Here is a 25,779-nt window from a genome sequence, read left to right as displayed (position 1 = left end):
TTTAAAAAAAAAAAGTATTTTTTTCTTACCTTTAATATTTCATGTTCTGTCTGAAGGGCTTTCAGTTTGTTAGCTGAATCTTGCTGTTAACAAGAAATGAAATTATGCCATTTTCTAAAAAAAAAAATATATATATACCTAAATATCTATTATCTTAAGAACTAAATATACTGACAAAAAACATTCTAACTTGTGAAATATATACTATCTCTAAACATAAATTCTTATTAATTTGAGTAATGAATGAACACTGTTATACACAAATAAAAAAGCAGAATCAGAAAAACCGAAAGAAATAGATTTATTTTTTGGCATCCAGATATTACTCACCTTTTCTTTGTTCAGAAAACGCTCTGATTCAACTTTATACCCGATGTAATCTGGAATAACATAAAGAATGAATGACTGCTCAGTGAAAGTGTATCTATAAAGGTTAATGGGTTAACCTTTAAATAAAATAGATCTTTCACAAGCTATATCCTAACAGTGATACTCATGAAGATATAACTTGCAAGATGACGGTTATCTGAGGATGCATTTTTTGCACATGCATTGAGGATGTACAAGCAACACAAGTTATTATCAAATATAACATGCGCAAAGTGCCCATCATTTTATGTATGTTACAAAACAGTCCTTTATATTATAACCTCATATGTCCTTAGTTTTTCTTTTCAAAACAGGCCCACGTTCTTGAGCCGAGACGGGAAAAAAGCCCATCACACAGAAGGGTTTGAGTTATATATTATTGTCTGAGTATGAACATAAAATTACCCTCTTTGGACTTCTTATGCTCCAGTCTCTCTTTCTGCAGTGATTTCTCTAGTCTAGAGTGATGCTCATACACCACTGGAAGAGGAAGAGGAAGAAGAAGAAGAAATGGAGGAGGAGGAGGAAGAAGAAGAAGAAGAAGAAGAAGAGAGAGAGAGAGAGAGAGAGAGAGAGAAGTGAATATATACATTGAGAGCTCCCAAAATGGCACCAAGTGTAGAAAAATCTCAGTGTGGTGTCATCTGAAAATATTCTCCCTTAGTGCATCATTTGAATATCCTGAGAGTAGCCTACCACTTGAAACAAATCAGTACTGAGTGGACCACTCAAATTTTATAAAATCAAAGCCACTGAGATCACGGCCAGAGCCACATTTAATCAAGAGCATTTAGTGAGTACTTTTGTGCAACTTGACGGACGTGACGGAAATACAGTTCATGTACATTAGCGAAAATACCTTCCGTCTCATAAAGTATTTTACTATGTTACCACGAAAGTTTAAAAGTCACCCTGAGTATGTAGTTTTACTTTCATTGAGCACTGATGCAAAAATTTGAATTCCACTCTGGGGTTACCTTGCAGCTGTGCGGATAAAGACGCCTGGTGCTGTTGGTACCTAACAGCAACGGCCTCTGTCTTCTTCAGCTCTTTATGCATCTCGTAAGATATCATGAAAGCACATATCATTCCACAGACCACGGTTATCAGGAAGAAAGACTGAAACAGTTTTCTCTGTCGCCTCGAGCACACTCCTTTTCCCATCCTTTCCCGGACTTATCTCCCTCGTATGTGAGAGAGCCTTATGCCGAGTCGTTTGTTTACAGTGCAGATGCCGATTTTAGGGACCGCTGTTCTGGTTACAATTAACTTTACCCTTTAACTGTAAAGTTCCAAATTTGACATGCACGTAACTTAACTTGTGACGTTCATGTTAAACACGTTTAAAGGAAAGAAAGAAAGAAAGAAAGAAAGAAAGAAAGAAAGAAAGAAAGAAAGAAAGAAAGAACTAAAACAGTAAGATCACAGTTTATCTTAAATAGGATTTTCAGGTACAATTACATGAGCTGAAGTCCAAATGCACCATGGTATACAGGGAGCCATAGTTCCTCTGATCGACGTGGACATACGTTTTCTATATCAAACTGAACAGGGCACGGAACGTAATGTTAAAATTGACCTGAGGAGGCCAGTTTCCGACAGATTTACAATACTTAAACCCCTCCCCTTTAAAGCACAACGCTACTACGACGTGAAACTTGGAGTCAGTCAAAAATCCAACAGTTCATACATTTCCCCCCACAATTGTCTTAAGACAAGAAAAACAAAGTGGAAAGAAACATAAAGTGATCAGTTTAATATCATTTTTCTCACATCTGTCGTAAAAATGTTATTGTCGCATTGCATAAAACACATTACAGGGGCGCTGCTGCCACAGAATAGTAGGGGATTTGTTTCATTGCATGACCGATGCATTATTCCCAGAAAACCAAAGAAAGCATTCTCCAGATATAATATGATCTATGCATGTTCTGTAAGAGATATAACTTGAGTTCAAAATTACACATTTCTTTCTCCCGTGATTTTAGCTTTAGTCATTTATATGTACTCTACGTCAGTGGATGGTTATGTAGCTGTACCTGTGCTTTGTCGTTTGTGTAGATGCTCTGCTGAACAGATTAACAGTTTTTTAAAAAAATCGTTGTACTCCCCTAAGGGGCGCCAAAACCATTTAAACAGGCGATGATTCAAAGAACAGTCTTTAACTCAGGCAGTGTACAGTCTTTTAATCTCCGTGTTTTCCGCCTGCAACAAACTGTAGGCATGCGATTTACTGCCATTACCGATTTTTGTGAAAAACAAATCCGACTGAATGAAAGATTGTTTTGTTGTCGTGGATTTTAATCTTTTGTCTTTTTAAATAAGGAAAGTCATGTATTCTTATAGTAATTAGGGATATGAAGGTAGAAAATAATAACAGTGTCAGTGCGGGAAATGTGAGGGTGGGCTAAATTATTGCACTGATTGACTCGGAGTGGGTGCATTGTAGACAAAAAGGTGCCGTGTAGATGCACAGTCACATTCAGTAATATTTAAATACCGGTAGCCTCTTGAGTCATTATAGGGCTGCAATAATGCTGCGGTTGACCCCACGCCTTCAACATGACTGGAAAAGACTGTTCATTGTGGTAAACATTTCATACATTTACACGTGGGTGAAACTTCTTCGGTGCCATCGCCCTGGTAGAAGCAAACGTCTTACTCGTGTCCCTCTCATGGGATTTTGTGGTCTGACTAGACAAACGGCCAACAGTAGTAAAATAGCAATTGTTTCACTGTAATAAGCAGGCCAAATGTTGTAAGCTGCATCTAAATTATGAGAGACAGACAGAGAGAGAGAGCGAGACAGACGGGGGGTTGGGGGGTGGGGTCTGTTCAATAATGTAAATAATCAAATTTAGTATTTACTCAGAAAATCCAATCAGGCCCCAGCTCAAGTCATTAAAATATACATTTTGATCAAACAGGAAGATTATTTTGTGAATGTTGGTTTCTTCCAACAGGTTGACTCAGCCAGCACCAGTGCAGTTATGCTGATACTGAAGAAGCTTATTTCCACTGTTTTGTATCATTCGTTATAAGTACAAAACAAGTACACTAAAATACAGTAAAACAAATATATTATATACACTGTAAAACATTTTTGGAGGCTGGCTTTACGCCCTTGATTCCTCTTTAATTCTTTACTCACAAGGTTCCTCACTTGAGTGGATACAATAATATAATAACAAAATCATACACGTCACAGTGAACATACTGTGTCTTCATAACTTTTCAGTATAAGCAGACAAGTACAAATTTGAATGAAAAACATTGTACACTTTTTCTCAGAAAGTGAAAATATACAGTTTTTTTAGGGGATCTAACTCTGCTTGTTATTGTTATTATTTCAAAGGAATTCCCTCAAAGTGGTGCATTGTCCTGATTTGCACCCAGCGTCTTGCTGGGTCAGTTAATATACTGAGCACCCCCGTGCGGAATGATCTCTGAAACACCCCATCCAATCACGTTTCCCCGGACATCACAGGATCCATCGTGTTTTGCGTATTGTCGGATCCTGTCAGCATCCAGCACGTGATCCCACATGTTCACTGCTGTCATCTTGCCCGTAAAAGCAACAGATGGGTCAAAATCCCTGTTGAAGCCAGTTCGGCTCCTCTCCTGTCCCAGCAGCGTGGTGCCTCCGTCGGGCAGGGTGTGTCCCTCCGCCACCCCAGGAGAACCGGCAACCTTCTCCCCATTGACCCACAATGAAGCTAGACCCTGTTCAGAGCTCCAGACTCCACAATAGTGTCCCCATCGCCCATCTGTTACTATGTCATGGGCCTCCACTAAATGAGACTCACCGCCGACTGTGAGGAATACAGAACGCTTAGCCACAAGGATTTGGAACTCCTGCGGGTTTTTTCTCGTTCCGTACGAGAAGAGAACCGTTCTGTCAAGAGACTGGGTCAGCTTGGCCCACAGACAAATCGTCAGCGAACGCAAGGCGAGGGACATGGAAGGTGTAACAGCTGCAAAGGTGTGACGGGAGCGCATGGGAAATAGCAGAGCCATCTCACAGCCTGAGGAAATGGTGGAGGAGAAGAGGGAAAAAAAAGAAAGATATGAAGACTTTGGATGGCATATAAATTGAGAACATTCACTGAATGAGCATTCACCCTTGTACTGCCTAGTTAAAATGTGAACAAAAAGAGCCACCAACCTGAGGGCAGATAACGCAAGGCAGCTGATCTCTGGAAAAGGTTCAACTGGGCTTGGACCTTTTGGAGGTCTGATGCTGTTGCCATGAGAATTCTCTCTAGTTTGCTTGTGTCCGAACTGATTGCCTCTTGTTCCTTTGGATTAGTAGGGAAAGCTTTCATGGCAGCGGGCCCAAGACCTGCTCCTTGCAGGTAACTGTTCTCCAGTTTAGTCAGCTGGGCTGCTTGATTCTTGCTGAACTCTAACAGCTGCTGTAATGTCATGTTGTTTTGGGTTTTCTGCCTGTCTGCAGCCTCCTTGAACTGATCCATGGCTTCATCCAGTCTGAAGTTAACCTGTTCACTAATCCCCTTGCAGGTATTCTCTAAGGCTTTTATGCAGGCTTTGTTGCCACTGGAGGAAAGCTGTTGGATCTCATTCCTCAAAGAGTGAATATCCTGCTTGACCATGTCATCAACGTTCTGCAGTAGCATATTCTGTCTCATATGGGAGTCTTCCAGCATGATGAAAAGCTTATCCCACCTGCTGAGGTCTTTAGATTGACAGGGACTTGGTGTGGTCCCCACTGCAGGAAAGGAGGATTAAAGACACTGTGACATGGTAGGAGAAAATTCCAAAATCTTCCTAAGTAATGCATTTCAATTCTAAAGCAGGAAAAAAGATATTGAGGTAGGAAGGTAAGGAGGAAAAAGATGAATTTGAAAATATGACATATTTCAGAAATAGTTTTCTGCAGATCACATTTTTTTTTTTTTTTGCTGAAACATTTGTAATGACAGACATAAATAATGCATATTATGTCAAACCTCAGACTTTTATCACATGCAGAGAATTGCATTGTCAGTTGATTTGACATTGGCAGCAATTATGTTTTCTAGTTTGGATTTGACTTTATTTTTTATTTCTCGCACCATGTTGCCATACAAAAACTTGCCTTCATGCTCTATATCCTCATATCATGTACATTTTTTAGCGTAGTAGAAAGTTTATTACAGCTCAAAATGTTTTTATAAATTCTTACAACTTTGTAGTAGATACTCTACAAGGCTTTAATTTTGCTTACAATATTTATTTTGCCTTATTTTATTGTGTGCAAAACGCATGTCTTCACCATAATCAGTTTATTATCTGCGGTAAAATGTTCTATTTATAAAATAAAGGGGCAGGTTTTATAACCCGTTGGATCCATGCAATTTTTCTTTTCAACACATGGATCATTCTCCAGTGAGGAACAATATATATTACAACATTTGCCTGAATCAATATGTAATATTGGGTACCACAATTGAGTGTAAAACGAAACAGTAAAGACAAGAAACTTTAATAACTTACTTCCCTTATCCTCAGAGATTTCATTGTAATAAGAAACTGAGTAGTCCACTTCATATTCGTAGCCAAGCACATTTCCATTCAGAAAGCACAACAGACAGACAGCCAACAAAACACAAGGCAGAAACATGGTGCTGCAAACACAGGTCTGTCGTGTTTGTCTGCCTAAAGCACTTAAAAGAGTTTCTCCCAAGTTAATCAGTGCTTCCTTTGAAACTGGCTCCCCCTTGCACCCTGGATTCCACTTTTGTTCTTCAGCAAATGTTTGGCCAAAGTCCCTACATGTGAAGCAAGCAGAAAAGCCACTGAGCCAGCATAAGGCTGAGCAGTCTCTTTTAAACATAGCACAGAGAGCTGGGGAGTCACAGTGTGAGTAATGCTTTGTTGGAGGTAGTTAGCCTACGTGCTGTACTCAAATATCACAGCTTCTCCTGTTGGTTGGGTAAGACATCATTTTGTAGTGTGTGGGGAGGGAATGAAGTGGGGAGTGGGTAGGTGGGGGCAGGGGGGGGGGGGTCTAGGTTTTCCCTCCACAGAGATCTCTGCTTCTGGCCAAGGTGGAAAAGAATATGCTTTGAAAAAAAAAAAGGGCAACTAAATATTTGGTTTTGGGGGGTAACTCTAATGACTCCCTTGAGAGATGTTCCCTTTCCTGTAACCCCAAAAAGTTAAACTCTCTCATTCCAATGATGGCACATTGCCATATGCCAGAAGGTTTTGGGGAATGAGTTGGCGATTAGGACCAGAGATAAGAGGTTTTGCTCTCCCCCATATTGTTATTCTACAGATAAGTATTTCAGGCCTTTTTCTCGTCCTGCCCGTTGATATGAATAAAAGTATAACAGATGCAGAACATACACCAAAAAATGTGGAATATATGATGCAGGGTCCACTAATTGAAAATGGCAGTTAGTTTACAGTCGTTTCATCTGAAAAATGGAAAGTTGAAATTAGATTCATGTATCTGTAGAGAGCGAGAGAGAGAGACATTGTGGACTTGGCAAACAAATTGCATTGACGGAATATTGCATTGACTTACTGCCGTGTTTATGACAACCTTATGAAAAGCGCCACAGGCATTTTGAAGTGCGGTCAATGCTGTGAGTAATTTGATAGGGTCAGAGTTGTGCAGAAACAGGGTTTTTAGCCTTACACGGTTAATTAGCTTTGTAGACCAAATATGTTAAAGACAACCCAGCATACTGAAAACAAATGAACTGATCACGTTGCAGAAAAAAATGCACAGAAAATATTTGGGGTACCTCAGACAGGATGCAGAGAAACAGAGCCATTTATGAAAGACCTAATCTATCATTTTCAGTGTCTAAAGTCACAATGAATTAAGTCTCAGTTCATGGTTGAAGTGTAACTGTAACATATCTTTTTAGAAAGGCAAGACAACACAGTTCAGTGTGGATGTCAATACGTTTGCATGTTTTTACTGATAAGCAAAAAAAAAAAAAAAAAAAAAGCAAAAAAAAAGAAAAAGAAAAGGAAAATAAAATATCTCCCCTCACGAGGTGATGAGCAAAAGCAGTTACTCAGAGCGACCGTTTTCTTACTGGAATATTCTCTTTTCACTTTTTTTGTAATTGGTTACAATTATTTATCATGCCATCCAGGAGAGTCATTTACTAAAGCACAGAGGTAGCTGGCAGTGTGATTCAGTGCACTGGGAAACAATGGTTCACATTTTAAATGATGTAATATACTGAGTTCCCCTCACAAGGAATAATTTTTTCTGTATGTTGAGGAGAGGAGACCTTGTTAAGACCATAAATCAGATCTCAAAGTGTAGTCTGTCCACCCACCAAAAAATGAAAAAAAAAAACAAAAAAAAAAAACAAAGGGAAATTATTTACGATGAAGCTTGTTAAATACACCCACAGTGACCCGGAGGTTTCGCCCTTGTCTGGGGTGTGCCATGTCTCTAAATTCAAAGAGTCTGTGTTGCCGGAATATCAGAAATAACATATTAAACAGAGCATATTTTGGTTTTAATTTTTTTTTTGTCTTGGAGCAGATTTATGTGTCCATTGCAGATATTTACAGATATTGTTTTCTCCTAAAACCCTTAGCAGAGAGATTAAACAGCTTTGGCCATGTGTCAGCACAAACATATGAATGCCTATGTTTTGCCTCAAGATGTAGTAACTGCAGTATGAGCGTACAACAAATTTTTAAAAGCCTATGTAATGGGTATCTCTGATGTGCACGGAACATACGTTTTTGAGAGACCCAAAGTTAATGAAAAAAGCTCACTTAAAGCTAACATTTTGTTAATTACAGAACAATCTGTCAGATCATGAGCTTGAGCTAACATATGCACATGTTGGAATTCATATAAATAAATACCATTCATCTTTTATATGTTGGCAACCAAGCCCAGATGAGAGACAGGAATCCCCATTCTTCTCTCTGTTGAATAATCACTACAGTATGTGTTTATGTAAGAGAGATTTACTCTGATTGTTGAGCAGTGTCATGAGTACATATTTTAACACGATGATTAATCTGTCTCCCGACAATATGTGTAGGTCCTCCTTTCATTACTCAAATGAAAACGTTTTGTCTATGCACACAACACATCTTCTGCCAGTATTGTTTCCAGATTTTAAAGTCTTTTCTGTTGGCTCACTGGACATTAAGATCTGATTCTTGTTTGGATCAAGATGAATTGAATACCCCCTCCCCTCTCTCTTTAATTGCTATTTATTTCGCTGTTCTGTGACTATCCTTTTCCTCTGCCACCACAGAGTTTCACTCTGCAATTATTATTATGATGAGCAGTCATATCAGACGGGACATACTACCTATCACAAAACTGCGACTAGCAGCAATAGCGCTCTTACAACGCTTTGTTCCTCTCTTGGCTGTATTCCAACATCTAAGCCAGAGACAACAAGAATAGATGCCAGTTTTTATGAGATAGATTAACAGGAAAGGCTTTTCAATTATGCCAAGTGCAGGGCCGTAAGATTTTCTTGATAGTGCAATAGTGCTGCAGATTGACATGAGGTCATGAGACGCATAGCATTGCCACACTGAGAGTCTCTTTGAGTCCTGATTATCTAAGGCCCTCTGTATTTCTCTTGCTCTCTTCCATGCTGGACGCTGAAACTGGCACAATTTCTAATGTTGACACTGTGGACGGAACCACGAGAGCCTGTTCTGTTAAGCCAATTTATCCATGGTTCTCTAATCCTGAATTAGAACCTCTGAACCGCAAGGCACATTTTGTCTGTCATCCACCAAAATGCCTCATCCTTTTGATCTTCACCGCATCGCTGGTATCTGTCCACCTCCACTGATTCAGTCCCACATAAAATGTGTTACCCACAATAGCATTTTTTAAGAGATTTTAGCAGTCTGCTCTGCATTCCTACTGTGCACTACAAGTCACTGACAGGGTCAGTTATTCAGAAACCATAGTGCCAAAATCCAATATTATCTGGTATTCAAAAAACAAGCTTTACATAACCATTTATATAAAACAGAGGAATTCATCTCAATAAATCACGATTTGCATGGTGTTTGAAAACATTGGATGCAGATATGTGAAAAGGAGGGGGAAAAAAGGCTCTCTTTTCTGTGGAAACATTTCTTATTGTCAAATTACTGTGATCATGTGATTCATGAATATTTTACTATGATCCCATGCGAGCTCATTTATGCATCCCAAGGATTTCTTGAAATTAGTTGGTGAAAAGGAAATTTTGTGAACAAAAATAATCTGAGCATAATTATTTCCTTACATGAATAATTTCCAAAGAAAGATGCGGCATTCATGAAAGTGAGGAATTCTTGTCACATTTTACCTCGTTATGCAGATTTGCTCTTTCCAATAACTGTTGTTTGTTTATTTTATTTGTTGTTGTTGTTGTTTTATCGTTAGAAGAATCTACAGATATCTGTAGAATAAACAGCCGGCTCTGCTGAATGGAGCTTTCCTACAAGAGTCATGACATTTAATTTGAACCACTTATCCAATTATCAGTATAATGTAATTATAACGTTTGGCTCAACATTGTTGAAGTTTCCTCTCAGATAAGACAAACTTGTGTAAGTCAAACCACATGGAACAGTGAGTTGTGGATTTTCTTGTGTCATATAGGGTGTGTTGTAACTTGTTGTATTTGGACCAAGGAATTACTGAAACCTCAAAAAAAAAAAAAAAAAAAAGTGGAATTGGAATTCTGAACTTTGCAACCGCACGTTAAACAAACACAATATAACGCTTTAGAAATTATCAGTAATGTGCTAAATCCTGAGGTCAATTCTCAGTATTGTTATTCAAAAGGTCCCATTTGAATGCACCGCAATTTAATGAGGCAGAGAAAATCCAAACGTGCAAACATTAAACATTAATTCTTCCAAATTTCAGGGTGACTCGTTATAGATGATTATATAGACCAGCGGTCAGCCTGTGTCCCAGCCGAGAAACCAAGACTTAATTTGTTCCGCTGTTTGAGCTAAAGAAGTGTGGTTGTCAAGTCAAAAATTCCAACAATAGAGTAATGAAATTCAGATGACAAATTCTTAACTTTCTCAATACTCGTCAAACTGCAAACACCATTTGACAGAGATACATAAATATTGCAGCAACGTTAGTGGTATTGGGACAGATATACATAGTAATCATGGTTGCTGTTTCAGGTTCAAAGTTTAGTGCACAACTTATTCTGAGCCCCCATCATAGTTGGGAGAAAATTGAGAACATCTGGAGATGGAAATATTTACACTTTAACGCTTTCTTAGGGGCAATGCACACAGTGTAAACGGTGCAACACCAGAGCCGCCGTCTTTCTGAAAACGCACTGAGGTAACTCAGGCTTGCGGTATTTGTTTCAAGATCCATTCATCTGACAGCTGAGTCAGTCCAACAGGTCACTACACAGCGCGGGCAAGTACAGGCCAGGTCAACCTCCGTGATGCTGAAACAAATGACCGAACGCCGAGGTTCCAAAACGCACATGCAACATTTGAACCCGCACGTACAAAGATGACCATCCGTCATCTGGGAGCCTGTTATTATCTTGTGAGAAGTACCAACGCTAGACAGAATTTGAATTCCTTGCATCTCGCACAGACCATAACATTGGCCATGGCCCTTAGCCGTCCTGTCTCGCATGGGTTTTCGTGTTGTTAAGATCTGGGTGTTGTGTTTAGAAGGGTGGTGCAGTATACCCCATAAACTCTTCCAGCTTCCAAGGCCCCCTTTCTCCACCCCTATAAATGTTGTGTGTGTTCCCCAGGCACCTTCCTCTGACACCATTTTGCCGAATGGAAAATGACCTCAGGCTGAATACCATTTGAGACGTCGAAAACTGAAGTGCAGGGGAGAGGAGCTGAAATGCTTCAAACGGCACCAACTTGTGTGTGTTTACAGTTAGCTGCCCAAGCATGCTGCTACTCACCGAACCTTGCTTCTGCTCCCTGCAGTGTGTCACAGATACAGGGCTCGGGGAAATAATTAAGGTGCAAAAGAAAACACAGCTGTGTCTGCTCTGCGAAAAAAAAAATAGATGCTGTGAGCAGACTAGTGTACAAATAACCAATCATGAACCCTTGGGAGTGAGCTAGAGAGAGATTTTGATCAACATGGACGCAGTGGTAAACTTTCCTGAAGTGAAAGGAACTTTTTTTTTTGACATGGCGTCAGACCTACAAACATAAGTTGATTTATGTCACCCGTCTGTCTTTGGAGGTCCAGCTGCGGACCCATCCCTGAGGACACATCTGGTTCGAATCTCTGGGTGCTGCCCCAAGTCTAGCCAGCACAAACCTGTCATATAAAGTAGACCTTAGAGCATTTCTGGCATTTTGTTCAAATGATTTGCCACAGTACTGCACTTTTACAGTTGATCTCATAGGTTCCGTTTCCAGGAAGTTTAAAGATACTGTCAATGTTCTGCAGTGAAACTGGTGGTGTGCGTTGGTGAGAACGCATTGCTGTTGTATTTGAAATGACAGGCATCTATGAAGCTAACCATGCTTGAGTGAAAATGTTAGTGGGGCTTTTTTTTTTCACTGAAAACAAAAATGAGACAAACACACCATGAACATGTAGAGTGCTTTCAGTTTGCTCATAAAGTGGTGGAAACTTAATATGCTGGTATGACATTTATCTGATTGCAAAGCCTCAAAAGGGAACCCTGTCCTTTTTCTAGCTCTCAGCTATAAAGCACAAATAATGTTTTCATCTATACAATGCTACACTATGGAGCATGTGCCCCCTGCAGCAACAAGGGAAAAGGTTACTGCTCCCTAACCAGATCCCAAGGGCATAATTCATGCCAGGAAATCTGGAATACATTAAAAATCTTCCAATTCCCCTCACTCTGACAGAGTGAATGAATAATTAGATGATTAAAGTGTCCCAGGGAGTGATTTATTGAAGAAGAAGAAGCTGCAAGACGTTCCCTCGTGAGAATACATGGATTATTAGGAGTGACTCAGTTGTCTGTGATGTACTATACAGTATGTGCAAAAGTGCAAGATACTGAGAAAAATGAGACACAGGCCAATACAAATGGTTTTTAACATAAGCTAATTTCCTTTAATTTTGCAGCTAAAACCATAACAGACAACCGATACCTGGGCGCAGACAAAATCCTTAGGACCACTGAAGGAGGCATAGAAATCAGATTAACCTTTTAAAAACAAACACGGGACCTGAGTGTATTTGGAGTATAGATGTGGTGTATTCAGAAAATAGAATAAAAGCTATCGTGTACAGAAATGTATAGAAGCTCAGCTAAACTTTAATGAGGCAAGGACTACCGACACAAAACACAATGCGGATGTTTGACCTAATTTTCTTTGTGAGATATACAGGTCAGAGACAGGCAAGTGCTTTAGGCTGATAAATGTGGAGAAAATTACATTCCAAGTGAAGCCCGGACAGACTTTCAATGAACCGCTATAATGGGAAAGAACTGCCTTCCATGAGATTCTAGAATTCACCAGATCTTCATGCATTCTATTTTTATTTCTCTTCATGCAACATAATTAGAGAAGCGTACCAAGGACTTTCTTTACGGGTGTTCAGAAATACACTCTTAGAAAAAGGACTTTTGTGATGCATTCGGCACGGATTTTCAGAATAAGAGCATGCAACTGGGCCATGAGAGGTCAAAACTCTTGTGTTTTCCTTTTCTAAGATCTTCCTCAGAGCATAGTTTTTTTTTTTTATGGCCAGTTCTAAAGACCTGATTCTGGTTATTATTAAACAATGGATCATCTGAATCATCTGTGCTAGTGCAGGATAGATTAAAAATGTGCAGATGGAGGGTCTTGATGGTTGGGTAAAATAACAGTGCTGTGGGGCTCTGACTTGCGCACTCTGAGAAAGGCCATCCATTATTCTTCTATCTTTTCTCTAAGAGACTATAAAGTATATTAAACACGAGAATGGAGACACACGCTTTTAATCGAGATACCGAAGCCACATGAAGCTCTGTAATATAGCACTCCCTGCTGGATACATCTACAGAGTCAAATCAACATTTAGATATGAATCTTCCCAGGGTTATAGGCTTATTTCCAATGTACACAATTACAGATCCCTTAGTCATCAGTCATTTTTTTTTTATAGTTTCTCCTATATCTGCCTATTCACCCTTTTAAATAAATAAACTGGGTCAGTATAAGTGATCATCAAGTCTGCTCTTACTGTAGCCTTGCACTGTACAGCTATTAAGCCAATACATCAGATATCACTGAAAAATCACCTAGTCAACCCTAAAGCAGCTGAATGCTTTATCATACGTAACAAGCACAGGTACAGTTCGTTCAACTGAGAGGGCACAAGATGGTCAACCGGTTTCCACTCAGAACCTGATCTAAAGCAATAAAGACAATGCACTGTCCCGAACAGTGACACAGGTCTTTCACAAATGGTTACTTTTAAAAAGTATTGGACAAACCAAGCTCTGTCAAACTAATTTATAACGCTAATGCAAGTACCTGGGTTAATTAGGAGGCAATGTCTTGTAATTTCCTACCCCACTTTTCATATGCCCCCGAGGCTGTTTAAGAAGCAGATATATGTTTTCATGTTAACTAAAACTGTTTGTACAACAGTAAACATTTCGTAATATTAGAGAATAAATGGAACAGTTTGGATCAAACAGACTGCTGGACTCTGGCCCTAGATCCCGCTCTCTGTCTCACCAAGTATTTTCTCTCACTCGCAGAGAAGTTGCGTAGGTCCGACTTGAGCGCCAGAGACGTCACGCAAGTCTCGCGTTATTCAATGGGACGGAAGTTTCTGACATCATTTCCACTGTATTGCGTCAATTACGTAACGTTGTCGTTTCCGTTTACGAGCCGGGATTAGCAGTCTGTAACAAACTAGGGACTCAAAATGTCGCTTAGTATTTTATCTCCTAGTCTGAACACAACATCACATAACGAGGGCATACTTATTGGTGACAAACTTTACTCAGAAGTTTTTCTCGCGATCGACAGCTCTATAATTCCAGACGAAAGACTTTCCACGACTCCGTCCATGCATGATGGCCTAGACCTCGAGACAGAGACAGACCTGCGGATTCTTGGCTGCGAATTGATTCAGTCAGCCGGAATTCTTCTTCGTTTACCACAGGTGGATATGTGTTGTTATTGATAATAAGTGTGTTATAAATGTTGGTTCGACTCAATTGAGTAAATGTTAGTTTTCCGGTCAATTTAGGACTCCGTTCACGGTATTAGCAAAGCTAGCAAGCTAATCACATCCGCAGGCCTTTTGTCTGTGTTTAAATCGAGCTCAGACGGTTAAATTGATTAGCAGGTGATTTAGGGAGGCCCGAACAGAGCAGTCAGACTGTCCCTAAAGTTCTTATTTACAGATTAACATTAAAACAACATCATTGAAATAAATATTAACTAGCAAAGTGACGGTTAATTTACTTTGTGCCTTTTAAACACATGTTCTGTACATCTTTTCACAGGTTGCGATGGCTACTGGCCAAGTTCTTTTTCAACGATTCTTTTACTCCAAGTCCTTTATTAAACACAACTTTGAGGTATGTATTTCGAAAGGTTTTAGGGCAATAATAGCGAATATAGTAAACAACCACGTTACACGGCTAGTTATCTGACCGCTCAAATTTGTTATTTGGTTAAATCCTATACTTAGCGGGGACGGCCTATCTGGTTTGTTGTTAGGATTATTGCAACACCATTTTCCAAATCCAGATGTATAGTAGTGTGTTTAAGCCACAACTAGAATGTATGTATTTGTTTACACAGATTGTTGCCATGGCTTGTGTGAATCTGGCGTCCAAGATCGAGGAATCCCCCAGACGAGTAAGAGACGTGATCAATGTTTTCCACCATTTAAAACAGGGGACAGGGAAAAGGTAAGGGTATGATTTATACATAAAAAGATAAAGTGTGATTCTTTTTTTTTTTTTTTAAAGAAACTGTTTTTTTTTAAATTTTCTTTGTTTTCTTTTTGTAAATCAGGAGCACCCCGTTGATTCTTGATCATAACTACATTAACACCAAGAACCAGGTCATCAAGGCTGAGCGTCGGGTTCTCAAGGAGTTAGGCTTCTGTGTCCATGTGAAACATCCACACAAGGTGAATTACATAGGCCATAGCACAACCCGTATCTCTTCTTTACACTTTATATAACACATAATTAATTCCCCTACAAGGGATTTCGGTGGAAAAAGCCCACACTACTATATGTATGTGTGTGTGTGTGTGTGTATATATATATATATATATATATATATGCATATGACTCAAAGGATTATGAACATAGTCATAGTTGGAACTCAAGAACTCTTCTCGATATCATAATGCTTGGTTTCCTTTAATTTGATAAGCATTGTTGTTCTTTTGTCCATTTTAGATCATTGTAATGTATCTTCAAGTCCTTGAATGTGAGAGGAACCAGACGCTGGTCCAGACAGCGTGGTAAGTAGTTTTTGTGATACTGTAGCTCATTTAAAACTCATGACATTAATGTTTTTGTCACGTGGAAATGTTCCTCTCGTGAAGGACGTAGTGGATCAGGCTTTTGTGGTTGGAGCTATGCTGTGTTTCCACTAGTCACATTCAACAGTCACAACCCGGTTGTACGACCCACATTTCTCTGCAAAAGTAGCCATACATTCTATCATTCACATGTAAAGGTATTTTAGGTTTACAAGCTGATGACAAGAAGTCAAGAAATAAACAACTGGTATTTCTCCAAAGAATCTTCTTCACTCGGAATGAAGTCGTGTGATTGAGGTCTGTCAGTGACCATATAATTATCAAAGCTGAACAAGTTTGGTCAGTAATACTTCATTAATACCACAGGTACAACGAGATGTACTCATGTATCACCTCAGTCTAGTGGAAACACTGCATTTTAAAGGATGTAATGCATTGTTATTTGGTACAGCTTATGCTCGGTAGAACATAATACAGGTAAGATAGGCTTGTCCACATAATGGAAACCTTTCTCTGGTTATGGTCCTTCATGTATTCTTCAAAAATGTTGAGAGATCTACTCCCAGGTTACGCATCTACACTCTACACTGTTTTCTCATCTTTGAGGGTAACACTGCTAGAGATCTCTGTTTAACTTTATCCTTTCTCTACTCTTTGATTAAAGGGTAGCCCATGGTGGTAAGTCTCAGAAAACATCAGAAAACATCCTCCAGCCACACAAGCCCAGGAATTCTCCCTTCCTCATTGGCTGGCCTATTCGAGACTGCCAGCCAATCCAGTGAGAGCTCTCAGCGGAGGTTCTCTGAATGGAGGGCCTTTGCCTCCAGGCCACATCAGCTTGTTTTCGTTTGGGGTGGGGTGCGGGGGGGGGTTTGTCCAGGATTTGTTCTGCATTTTTGTGGGTGTTTTTCCTTCTGATTAGAACTGGCAATAGTTAGCTACACGCCCCCCGTTTTTTTTTTGTTTTTTTTTTTTTTTCCCGTGCTGAATCATTTGTTCATGTGGATCCCACTAAGGTAATGTTAATAGTTAATTACCTTCAATCACAACGGCCGCATCACCTCAACAGGTTATGTTTGCTCACTTGCCCTGCATATCTGTTACTAAACCTCAAAATATTAGTAAAATCAGCTATAATGAATGTTTTTTTTTTTTTTTGATTCATCAAGCATGCAGAGTTCAGTAGTGTTGTTGCGGAACTGTACTCGGTGCATTTGGGGAAAAATTTGGCCTGACTTGTCCATCATTATCATCATGGCTACATCTTAACAAAAAGAGAGAAAGGACAAAGTGATGAGTCTTTAAAGATGTTACATAAGAGATAGAACGGCAGGTGTTGCATTGTAGGTGCATGTTCCTCTTTTTTCAGGAACTACATGAACGACGCCCTCAGAACCAACGTGTTTGTGAGATTCGAACCGGAGACCATCGCATGCGCCTGCATCTACCTTTCTGCAAGAGCGCTACAGGTCAGTTCAGCTTCGTGACCATTTACACTTTTTACGTCTGTCAGAGGCGTAATTCCAAAGTTGTTTGTTTGTTTGTTTTTTTTTTGAGAATGAAAGCTCTTGTCTCAACAGTTTTCTCTGTGGTCTACAGATTCCACTGCCAAACAAGCCGCACTGGTACCTTCTGTTTGGAGCCTCCGAGGAAGACATCAGAGAGATCTGCATTAGTACACTAAAGCTTTACTCTAGGAAAAAGGTAGATCATTTTTCACTGTCGGGCTCTCCAGAACACACTTTGCCACACGAGTATTCAGAATGTGTGGAGAGTGAACTGTGTGGCACCTGCAAGTCATCTCAGTTCTTCTTTTGAGAGAGTGATAAAAAATAGTTTCCCCATACCTGATATGAATCAACCATAGTTCCTTCAGCGTTTTCACTGGGGTTTTTTTGTTTTTTGTTTTGTTTTTCCCACAGCCAAATATGGAGCAGTTGGAGAAAGAGGTGGAAAAACGGAAGCTGGCCTTGGATGAGGCCAGGCTGAAAGCCAAAGGACTGAACACCAACAGCACCCCGTCTCTCGCGGTCACCTGCGGCTTTTCCCCTGCCTCTAAACCCTGTGAGTTTTGCCGGCTTGTTCGGTTTCCCTAACTTTGTGACGCTTTCTAATGCAAATGTTTGTTATGTATAGAGTGCTGAGTTAGCGTTTTCTTCTGCCAGGTTCCCCGAGAGAAGTGAAAGCAGAAGACAAAACCTCCAACACCAAACCACTGAAGGAATCTGAAGATCGACAGGTCTTCCCCAAAAGCCCCCCAAATGGGTACGTGTTTTTTTTTTTTCAATGAGTGGCGTCACATTTCTTGGAGAAAATGCTTGAGTTTTTATGTACCGTGTTTCATCTTTCTGTTTCTTAGGATCAAAAAAGAGGATAGCAAAGCCTTTCAGAATGGTCAAATCCATAGTCGGTCCCAGTCCAGATCTCGCTCCCAGTCACGGTCTCCTCACAGACGGTGAGTACATGTTCATGTCATACCACCTAGACTTTAGGACAATCTGCTCCCAGCTTGGCCGTAGCCACAGATCACTTCAGTATTAAATTACAATCTGTTTTACCCATTTGATTCTTTGAACCATGTTGTTAAGTGATATGAACGTAGAGTGTTGTACGACTGACACACATTGCTGTTGTTCCTTAGTAGGAGGAGTCGTTCTGGAACCTACAGTTCCCACAGCAGCGTCAGCCCGCCCTCACGCCAGCACAAGAACCACAGGTCACCACTCCTGTCCCAGCTCAGGGCCGAGCACAGACACGGCGATCAGGGTCGCCACGGACACAAGAGGAGACGCTCCCGAAGCCGCTCGCGCTCCCGAAGCGTCTCCCGCGAGCGCGGACGGGAGCGCGACCGCGACTACGTCAAACGCAAACACGACCGCGGCAGCAGTCACCACTGGACCCACCGGGAGCACTCGCGGGAGCGCGGCCAGAGGAGCAAACACCAGAGCAGGTCTCACTCCAGTCACAGCCACAGTCGGCACAGACGATGACCTAAACGCGGACCACGAACGGACAAAGTAGCGGTGCCTTTTTTTTTTTTTTTTGTCCTTTTAAATTTACTTGACATTTACATTGTACCTGAAACTTGAACAGTTCATGGCAAAAACGCTATCAATTGAGCTAAAGTCAGGGATCATGTTTGCACAGTTTTGAAGAGCAGTTGACAACCTGCATACGTATTACATTCAAATCCATGTAGAGCTGTGCGTACTGTCCGCACTGTATATAGCCTATTTTTACAAATTCAGAAATCAATGACTTCTTTGTATTTATGTCTTTTCAAAAAAAAAAAAAATAAAATGATGTGTATCACTTTGACTAAACTACATTGTCTTAACCAATTACTGTGTGTCAAGTCATTCATGAAATAGCCCTGAAACACCTGTAGAAGACGTTTTTGTATGAGGGTCGTGTCTTTTTACAAGCTCTTTCTGGTATGATAATGAAACAACGGGAAACCCTCTCTTGGAGGGAGAGCATTTGTCTCTTGATAATACTCCAAATATAACTGCATTTAGAAACCACGATGCCTCATTTTAATAGTGTACAGTCATACACAGACAAAGCATTAAATGTACAGTGGTGTGCCACAGACAGACATGTAAAAAGTTTTGGTACAAGGCAAACATAGCATTAAATGACCGTACGAGAGGGGCTGTGCAATATTTCAAGATACAAGATTTTCCACTTAACTGGTAAACAGACTGAAGAGAACTGCCCAACGGGAGAAAAGATGAGAGTTCCAGTTAAACACCAGAGATGTTTGTCAATATGCTTTAACTGAATGGTCCTTGAGGACTGATGTCCTGCTGATTTTTGACCTCATCTCAAAGTCAAGCTGTTATCTACCAGTGAAAGAGCTGTGTGCATTTCCCAGGCAATCAAAATGTAGTGGTTGGTGGAAACAAAGCATGATTTATGGACTAAAAGGCTGGAGTTCTGTATCTGTGATTTAACTGACCTATCCACTGGACAGATTAATATTCTATGAACAAAGTGTTTGCATCAGTGCACTTTGGAACGATGAGATGGACAAGATGTAGTTTTGTATCTGGGCTCAGTGTAACGAACCTAACCGGGGCTTTTCTGTTCTTTTTTTTTTTTAACAGGGACTTTTCTACAACAATTCTATTGTATGGTCTTTTTAAAATTGTCACGATTATGTGATGTCCAGCACAGGTACAAAGTAAATCAACAGCAAAAGGAATGTTTAAGATATTATCAGAGACATTTTTGCAAAATCGATGACTCCTCGCGTTTAAACGTTGAACAAAAAACAACAACAAAACCCCACATGACACAATTTGATAGATTCTAGAATATTCTGCTATGACAGCTGTGATTTGCAGATGAACTACTGTAATTCTACTGTCATGTAGTCGCTGCTCCAGGTGTGATCCTGCGTATGTGTGTGTAGGATTTCCTGAGCGTCACGCTACCGTGGTGAGACACTCCTCGCGGTAGCACACACTCCTCCGTGAGTTTCTTACTTGCTGGGTCCCAGCACAGCACGGTAGCGATGACCTCGTTCTTGTCGTCTCGACCCCCCGTGATGAAGAGTTTGTTATTGCAGGCAGCTATTCCGCAGCTGGCTCTCTCGCAGCTCAGCTGCGTCACCAACGTCCAAGCGTCATGATGAGGACTATACGAGAACACGGCTTTCATCGCGCCGCCTGTCCAAGGGCACAGAGAGAACATATATCTCATCAGAAAGACCATGGAAGTTAGACTTTCTACTTGTTGTGGATGTCATACTGTACTGACGTAGCCTAGAAGCAAATAAGCGAATACCTACAAGATTTACTCAGTTATTTAACAGAAATTTGTTGGGTAAACCGACTTATAGATCGAAGTAAGGAGATGTATTTGGATGCTAACCAACTACATAGATGGAGTCCTTGAAGGTAACCGCATTTGTGCACTTGGCTTCCACAGGCATTGGGCACTTGAAGGTCCATGTATTTGATGACGGTTCAAAGCACTGCATGCTGTTTGTGGCCAGTTTTCCGTTGGGCCCTCCGCCAATCACATAGATCCACTTGTTATAGCTGGCAGCAGAGAAAGAGCTGACACTGAGCAAGAGGGGTTTTGCCTAAAACACGAAAACAAGAGAGAGAGAGAGAGAAAATAAGAAACAACTTACGATAAATACCACTGAGATAATCATCATATTTAGTTCATTTGTAACTGCTTTATAAGGTAAAGAAATCCACCAACTCTTTGGACAGCCACTGCTGTTATCATCAAAAGGGTAAAAAAAAAAAAAAAGATCTATCATGTTTTTTTTTTTTTTTATCACATCTTTTAGAGTGTGCATTTATAATATAATTCAACTGCGCGGTGACTACAGCGCTGCGGGTCCGCTCATGGGAAGGCGTTAATGTCAGCTGCAGGGGAATTTCCAGGCTACTTTTAACTTAATACAGAATGTTCAGAAAACATAGACAAGTAAAAGGGCCCCGAGTCTGGTGTTAGAAGTTTTCTCGAGTAAGTCTCTGTACGAAACGCATTTATTCAAAGCTGTCTAAGAGTGGAAATAAATGCTATGGCTTAAATATCTTTCTAACTGATCCTTAATTGTTTTAACAGTTTTGAACAAAATGCCCTACTAGAATGAATTGGTTAAGGATACAACTCATGATTAAATGATAAACTTGAATATTTAACTTAAATAAAGAAGTGAGAAGTAAAATATTGATGATACATGTTCAGGGTGACGTAACACACCTCTGACCAGCAGTTGTGAAAGGGATCATATGCCTCAACGCTATTGAGTCTGTTGACTCCATTGAATCCTCCTAACACATAGACCTTTCCTCCCAGCACAGCCATTTTGTGCCTCCAGCGTCCAGTATTCATAAACTCCACCTGGATCCACTTGTTCAGCGGAGCATTGTACTTCCACACCTCATGTTGTGTTTCTTTGCCACCTGCCGTGGAGCAAAATGAGTCGGCTTGGTCAATGAACTGTTCGATGAAGAGAGATGCACTCAGTGCGGGACTGAAGAACTATACTCGTTTTTATCTCTTTATACTATTTTGCTTTCTGTGACTGACAAATTTGATATTTTCGGTCACTACAGCTTGATTCTTTCGTCGTATAAAGAAATCAGAAATATGACGTTTTAAAATAAGTCTTATACAACATATCAACAAATGACCTTGTAAAGGAAATATGTTCAATCAGATGGAAAGAAAACCACATCCTCCTCATATCTTATGCCTTTTTGCTGATTAGGTCAGAAACTGCTATTCTGCACTACTCACCAGATATGTACACCTCATTTCGGAAAGTGACACAGGCAAATTCCACCCACTTTTTGTTATCACTTTCTACTTCCATTTCTGTAATTGGTAGTTTGGCCACTTCCAGACGACTTCTACGCAAAGGGTCAAGGCACGTAACCTCAGAGACAAACTTTTCATCTTTGGTGCAGCCACCAATGATCATAAACACTTCTGATTGAAACTGTTGTATCCTGGGTTTGGTCCGCTCTGAAATTACCTTAAAAACAAAATATTTAAAGCGTGTAGATAAAAGGTTACGTTACTGATTTCACGTCATTCCATATGTTAAATCAAGGATTGTTTCTATAGTGTTTTATTTGAAACAAAGACGGCTGTAATAAAAAGAAAAAAAAGAGGCTCACATGGACTGATCTGACAAACAGCGGAAAAAAAGATATATTTTATATAAAAGTCTTTCAGCAGAGCTGCATTTTCAGCTCACCTCATATCCTGAAAGGTGGTATAGTCTTGCTTCTTGCAGCAGGGGAAAAACCTCAGGGCATCTGCGAATCAGTGGGTCTCCCTCTACCCTCTCCACAAAGTACCAGGGGTCCAGCAGGGGCAGGCGCACGTGCTTGAGGACGTGGGGAAGGAGAGGCAGCCTGTCTGCTTCCCGCGCTTGCACCCAGTGCATTACGGTCTCAAACACCTGCTCCTCCTCCGTAACGCTCAGGTCGTCCTGCTGGAGCAGGTTGACCAGCATGTCCGCGGACAGCTCCAGGAACTCATCGTGGGCCAACACCTGTGAGAAGTTCTGGATGATGTAGTTCTGGACACAGGCTTTTAGATTCAGCAATGAGTGTGTGTCAGCCAAATGAAGGATCCCTACGCAGTTGTCAGGGTGAAGGGCCTCAGCTAGGTAGTTGGCGCAAGCATCCACCATGCGTGGAAACTGCAGTGAAAAAAAAAGGCAAAGTCTCTGTTAAATTTAATGTTGATATTCTCTGTTCCATCCAATATCCATGTTCACAAGATGTGCCTAATCACACAGAGGCATCTTGTATTGTTAGACAAAACGATATAATGAGGCAAGATACCCTAAGCACCCAAATAACATCCAGGCATCCAGTGTATTGCTTACTGCGTTCTGTTTTCTGTATGTTATCATAAATGAACATGAAATTGTGACCGCTACTGGTAACCGATTGAGTTCATTCGTAGCACTGTGATTTTAACTCGGCATGGGGCTTAAGTCTTAACTGCATTTTCTACTTGACGTTTTTTTCCACTGACAGAGCTGGGAGGGAAAAAACCCCCCAAAAAACAAACAATATATTTTTCACAAGGACGTTTATATAAAGCTTTTACATTTTAAAGTAGTATACTGGGCATTGTAACAAAGTTTTCATGCTCTCAATATATTTTTTAAACGCTTTTGGTAAACTGTTAATTAGGAAGCAATGCATTTACACTGTATTGTAAGCCGTGTTCTTAGACATAATGGATGTTGTAAATCTGAGACCCCACCCTACATGTGCCCAGCTGTGACTACTGCAACTGTTTGAAATGGAAAATTGTCCTCAGCATAAACAAAGTTGATTTTCACTTCCCTGTCTGGCCGTGCTGACACATTATTTGTCTCCATTCCTATAAAGAAGCAATATAAATTCTATAAAGAAAATTGAAATGCCTGTGAAAGAGGCGTTATCCCAGTGTTGCCAATTAAACACTACAGAACGAGGGAGGTGTAAAAATGTAAGTGCGCACACCTAAAGTTCACACCAAGAGTACGATAACATTAGACTGACGTGTCAAGATTTATAAATTAGTAGAAGAGCTGCAGGCTGAGAAGAAACATTCAGAGAGATGTGAAAAAAAAAAACCAGACCAAAAAGAGCGAGAACACTTTTGAGAAAATGATTTGAAGAGACTTTAGAGAAATACTAACTTGAAAAAGGCTTGCAGCTTCAAGGGTTTTCTGGACGTTGTGTCCGGTGATAGGCGCTTTGCCTGTGTAGGTGTACTCGAGGAGAATGTCCATTGTTTCTGCATCCAGGCCTCGGATAACGACACTGTCCTCATGCTTTTCTCTCAGGTCATTACAGAACATTGCCCTGGAAGATCAGACCAGACCAGACCAGAATCCAGTTTATCAGCAATAGCACTCCAACAGACATAATAACAGTCCTTACGCTCATGTGCTGATGACAGTGCAAACACTATAGACTGGAGTAAACCTGTCATTGTCAAAAAGCTTGGCCAATCTCTGATTACACTTTAATACATTTGTCCCCTTGAACTACAAGACAAAATATGAAGCTTGTTAGAAGTTTCGAGAGACCAACAAACATGTTTCAGATGGCAAACAAACTTTACGTGACCAAAAAAAAAAAAAAGAGAGAAAAAAGATGACTACCCACACAGAGCTCAGCAGTGATTGTGAATTACATCCACTTCTCTTTGCAAACTCACCTGAAGTACAGACTAGCAGCAGCCAGGACCACTCGATGGCAGGGAAAATGCTTCCCCTCCACAAACAGGGTGACATCGGTGAGGGACTTCTCCAGCCACAAGGTATGGAGCCCGTTGTGGAGCTGTGCCGAGAGTCCAGAGTCATTGAACATGACCCTTCCATCCTCCTGCCCTTCCTGACTAGAGTTCTCCAACATACCTAAGCTGGGTTCAGGCAGATTGCTCTCCACAGGCTGCAGCTGAGGAGGATCTATGGTCTTTTCCACAGAATCGCCCATTGTCTTCACAGTGACACAGACAATCGCACAGCTTACGATAGCATTGAGCAAGACGACTGAAGCTTCTAGAGTAGAGCTGAACACAAGCAGCCTTGAAGCAGAACCAGAGGAGCGTGAATTGTTTGTGTATGTGTATGCATGTGTGTGGATTTCCTATCAGGCCCAGAGCTACTAACAGCTTCAAAGCAGGCTTCCTGTTCTTGTGTTAAGCGCTGAACTTACTCAGCTGTGATCAGGTGAAAAAAACAGGAAGTGTTGAAATTTCTCAGATTCGTTTCCTCTGCTGTGCTGTGGGTCTTGGCTACTATATGGGATCTTCCAGTTGAATGCAGTTGACTGTTGGTGGAAACAGCTCGAGCACAAAGCTTGGATCGTTCAGCCACAAATTTTCAGTATTAGTACTCGACTGGGGACTTTTTCACTGGGGAATCGTATAATGGCGACATGTCACCTCGACGAGTATCAGCTGATCTGTTGGGGGGGAGGGGGGGGCATTAATGTTGTAGTTGGAGGGAACCCAGAAAAGGGAAGTCAAAGTAACAGAACATACAGATAACGTTACCATCCCTTGGAATGCATAGGAATGCTTTTAGAAGGCTCATTCTCTTTCATAATACAGAATATACTTAAGTCTTGTCTTTCATGGAGTGAACTTTGGTAAACGGTGAAGATGCATGGTGTTTTTTTGGCACTAAAAATGTGCACCACTAGTGATGAACGACACTTGGACTGTATAATCATGGGAATCAAGATGTGCTTGCTCATCTGGGTTTGATCATACTGGTTGCTAACAAAGCAGGTCCACGATACATTTGAAGCACAGATGTCAGCTGAATCATTGTGTATATCTGAATTAAACAGAAACTTCCCCATTGACAGAAATACTTCCCTGGATTTTGTGAGATCATTCAGTGTACTATGATGTTCAATGTACTGCTTTGTTTATTTACAAAAAAATGGAAAGAGCCAATGATATTAAGGAGGCAG

The 25,779-nt window shown here is 40.6% G+C and overlaps 3 protein-coding genes across 4 annotated transcripts; 1 reads left to right on the top strand and 2 right to left on the bottom strand.

Moving 5' to 3' along the window:
- Positions 1-3,777: 3,777 nt before the first annotated feature.
- Positions 3,778-5,992, bottom strand: ptx3b (pentraxin 3, long b). The gene is made up of 3 exons (XM_030774575.1): positions 5,866-5,992; positions 4,535-5,098; positions 3,778-4,394 (listed from the first exon to the last, which is right to left on the bottom strand). The coding sequence occupies exons 1-3, from the start codon at positions 5,990-5,992 to the stop codon at positions 3,778-3,780; spliced, it is 1,308 nt and encodes a 435-aa protein (XP_030630435.1).
- An 8,198-nt stretch (positions 5,993-14,190) lies between these two features.
- Positions 14,191-19,116, top strand: ccnl1b (cyclin L1b). 2 transcript variants are annotated; one of them, XM_030774156.1, is made up of 11 exons: positions 14,191-14,470; positions 14,817-14,891; positions 15,118-15,227; positions 15,334-15,451; positions 15,729-15,793; positions 17,184-17,283; positions 17,414-17,518; positions 17,737-17,878; positions 17,980-18,079; positions 18,174-18,269; positions 18,459-19,116. In XM_030774156.1, the coding sequence occupies exons 1-11, from the start codon at positions 14,231-14,233 to the stop codon at positions 18,802-18,804; spliced, it is 1,497 nt and encodes a 498-aa protein (XP_030630016.1). In that variant the 5' UTR covers positions 14,191-14,230; the 3' UTR covers positions 18,805-19,116. The 2 variants fall into 2 exon arrangements, with proteins under 2 accessions (XP_030630016.1, XP_030630014.1); XM_030774154.1 differs by having other exon boundaries at positions 18,456-19,116.
- A 1,069-nt stretch (positions 19,117-20,185) lies between these two features.
- Positions 20,186-24,792, bottom strand: klhl6 (kelch-like family member 6). Its single transcript, XM_030774574.1, has 7 exons — positions 24,515-24,792; positions 23,991-24,156; positions 22,545-22,994; positions 22,082-22,319; positions 21,542-21,744; positions 20,693-20,906; positions 20,186-20,487 (listed from the first exon to the last, which is right to left on the bottom strand). Exons 1-7 carry the CDS (start codon positions 24,790-24,792, stop codon positions 20,186-20,188), a joined length of 1,851 nt encoding a protein of 616 aa, XP_030630434.1.
- Between the last annotated feature and the right edge of the window lie 987 nt (positions 24,793-25,779).

The sequence above is a fragment of the Chanos chanos genome, chromosome 5 (genome assembly GCF_902362185.1).
Source record: "Chanos chanos chromosome 5, fChaCha1.1, whole genome shotgun sequence".
NCBI classification, from domain to species: Eukaryota; Metazoa; Chordata; class Actinopteri; order Gonorynchiformes; family Chanidae; genus Chanos; species Chanos chanos.
Note: the sequence above shows the minus strand (reverse complement) of the source record. Positions and strands in the feature narration are given on the sequence as shown.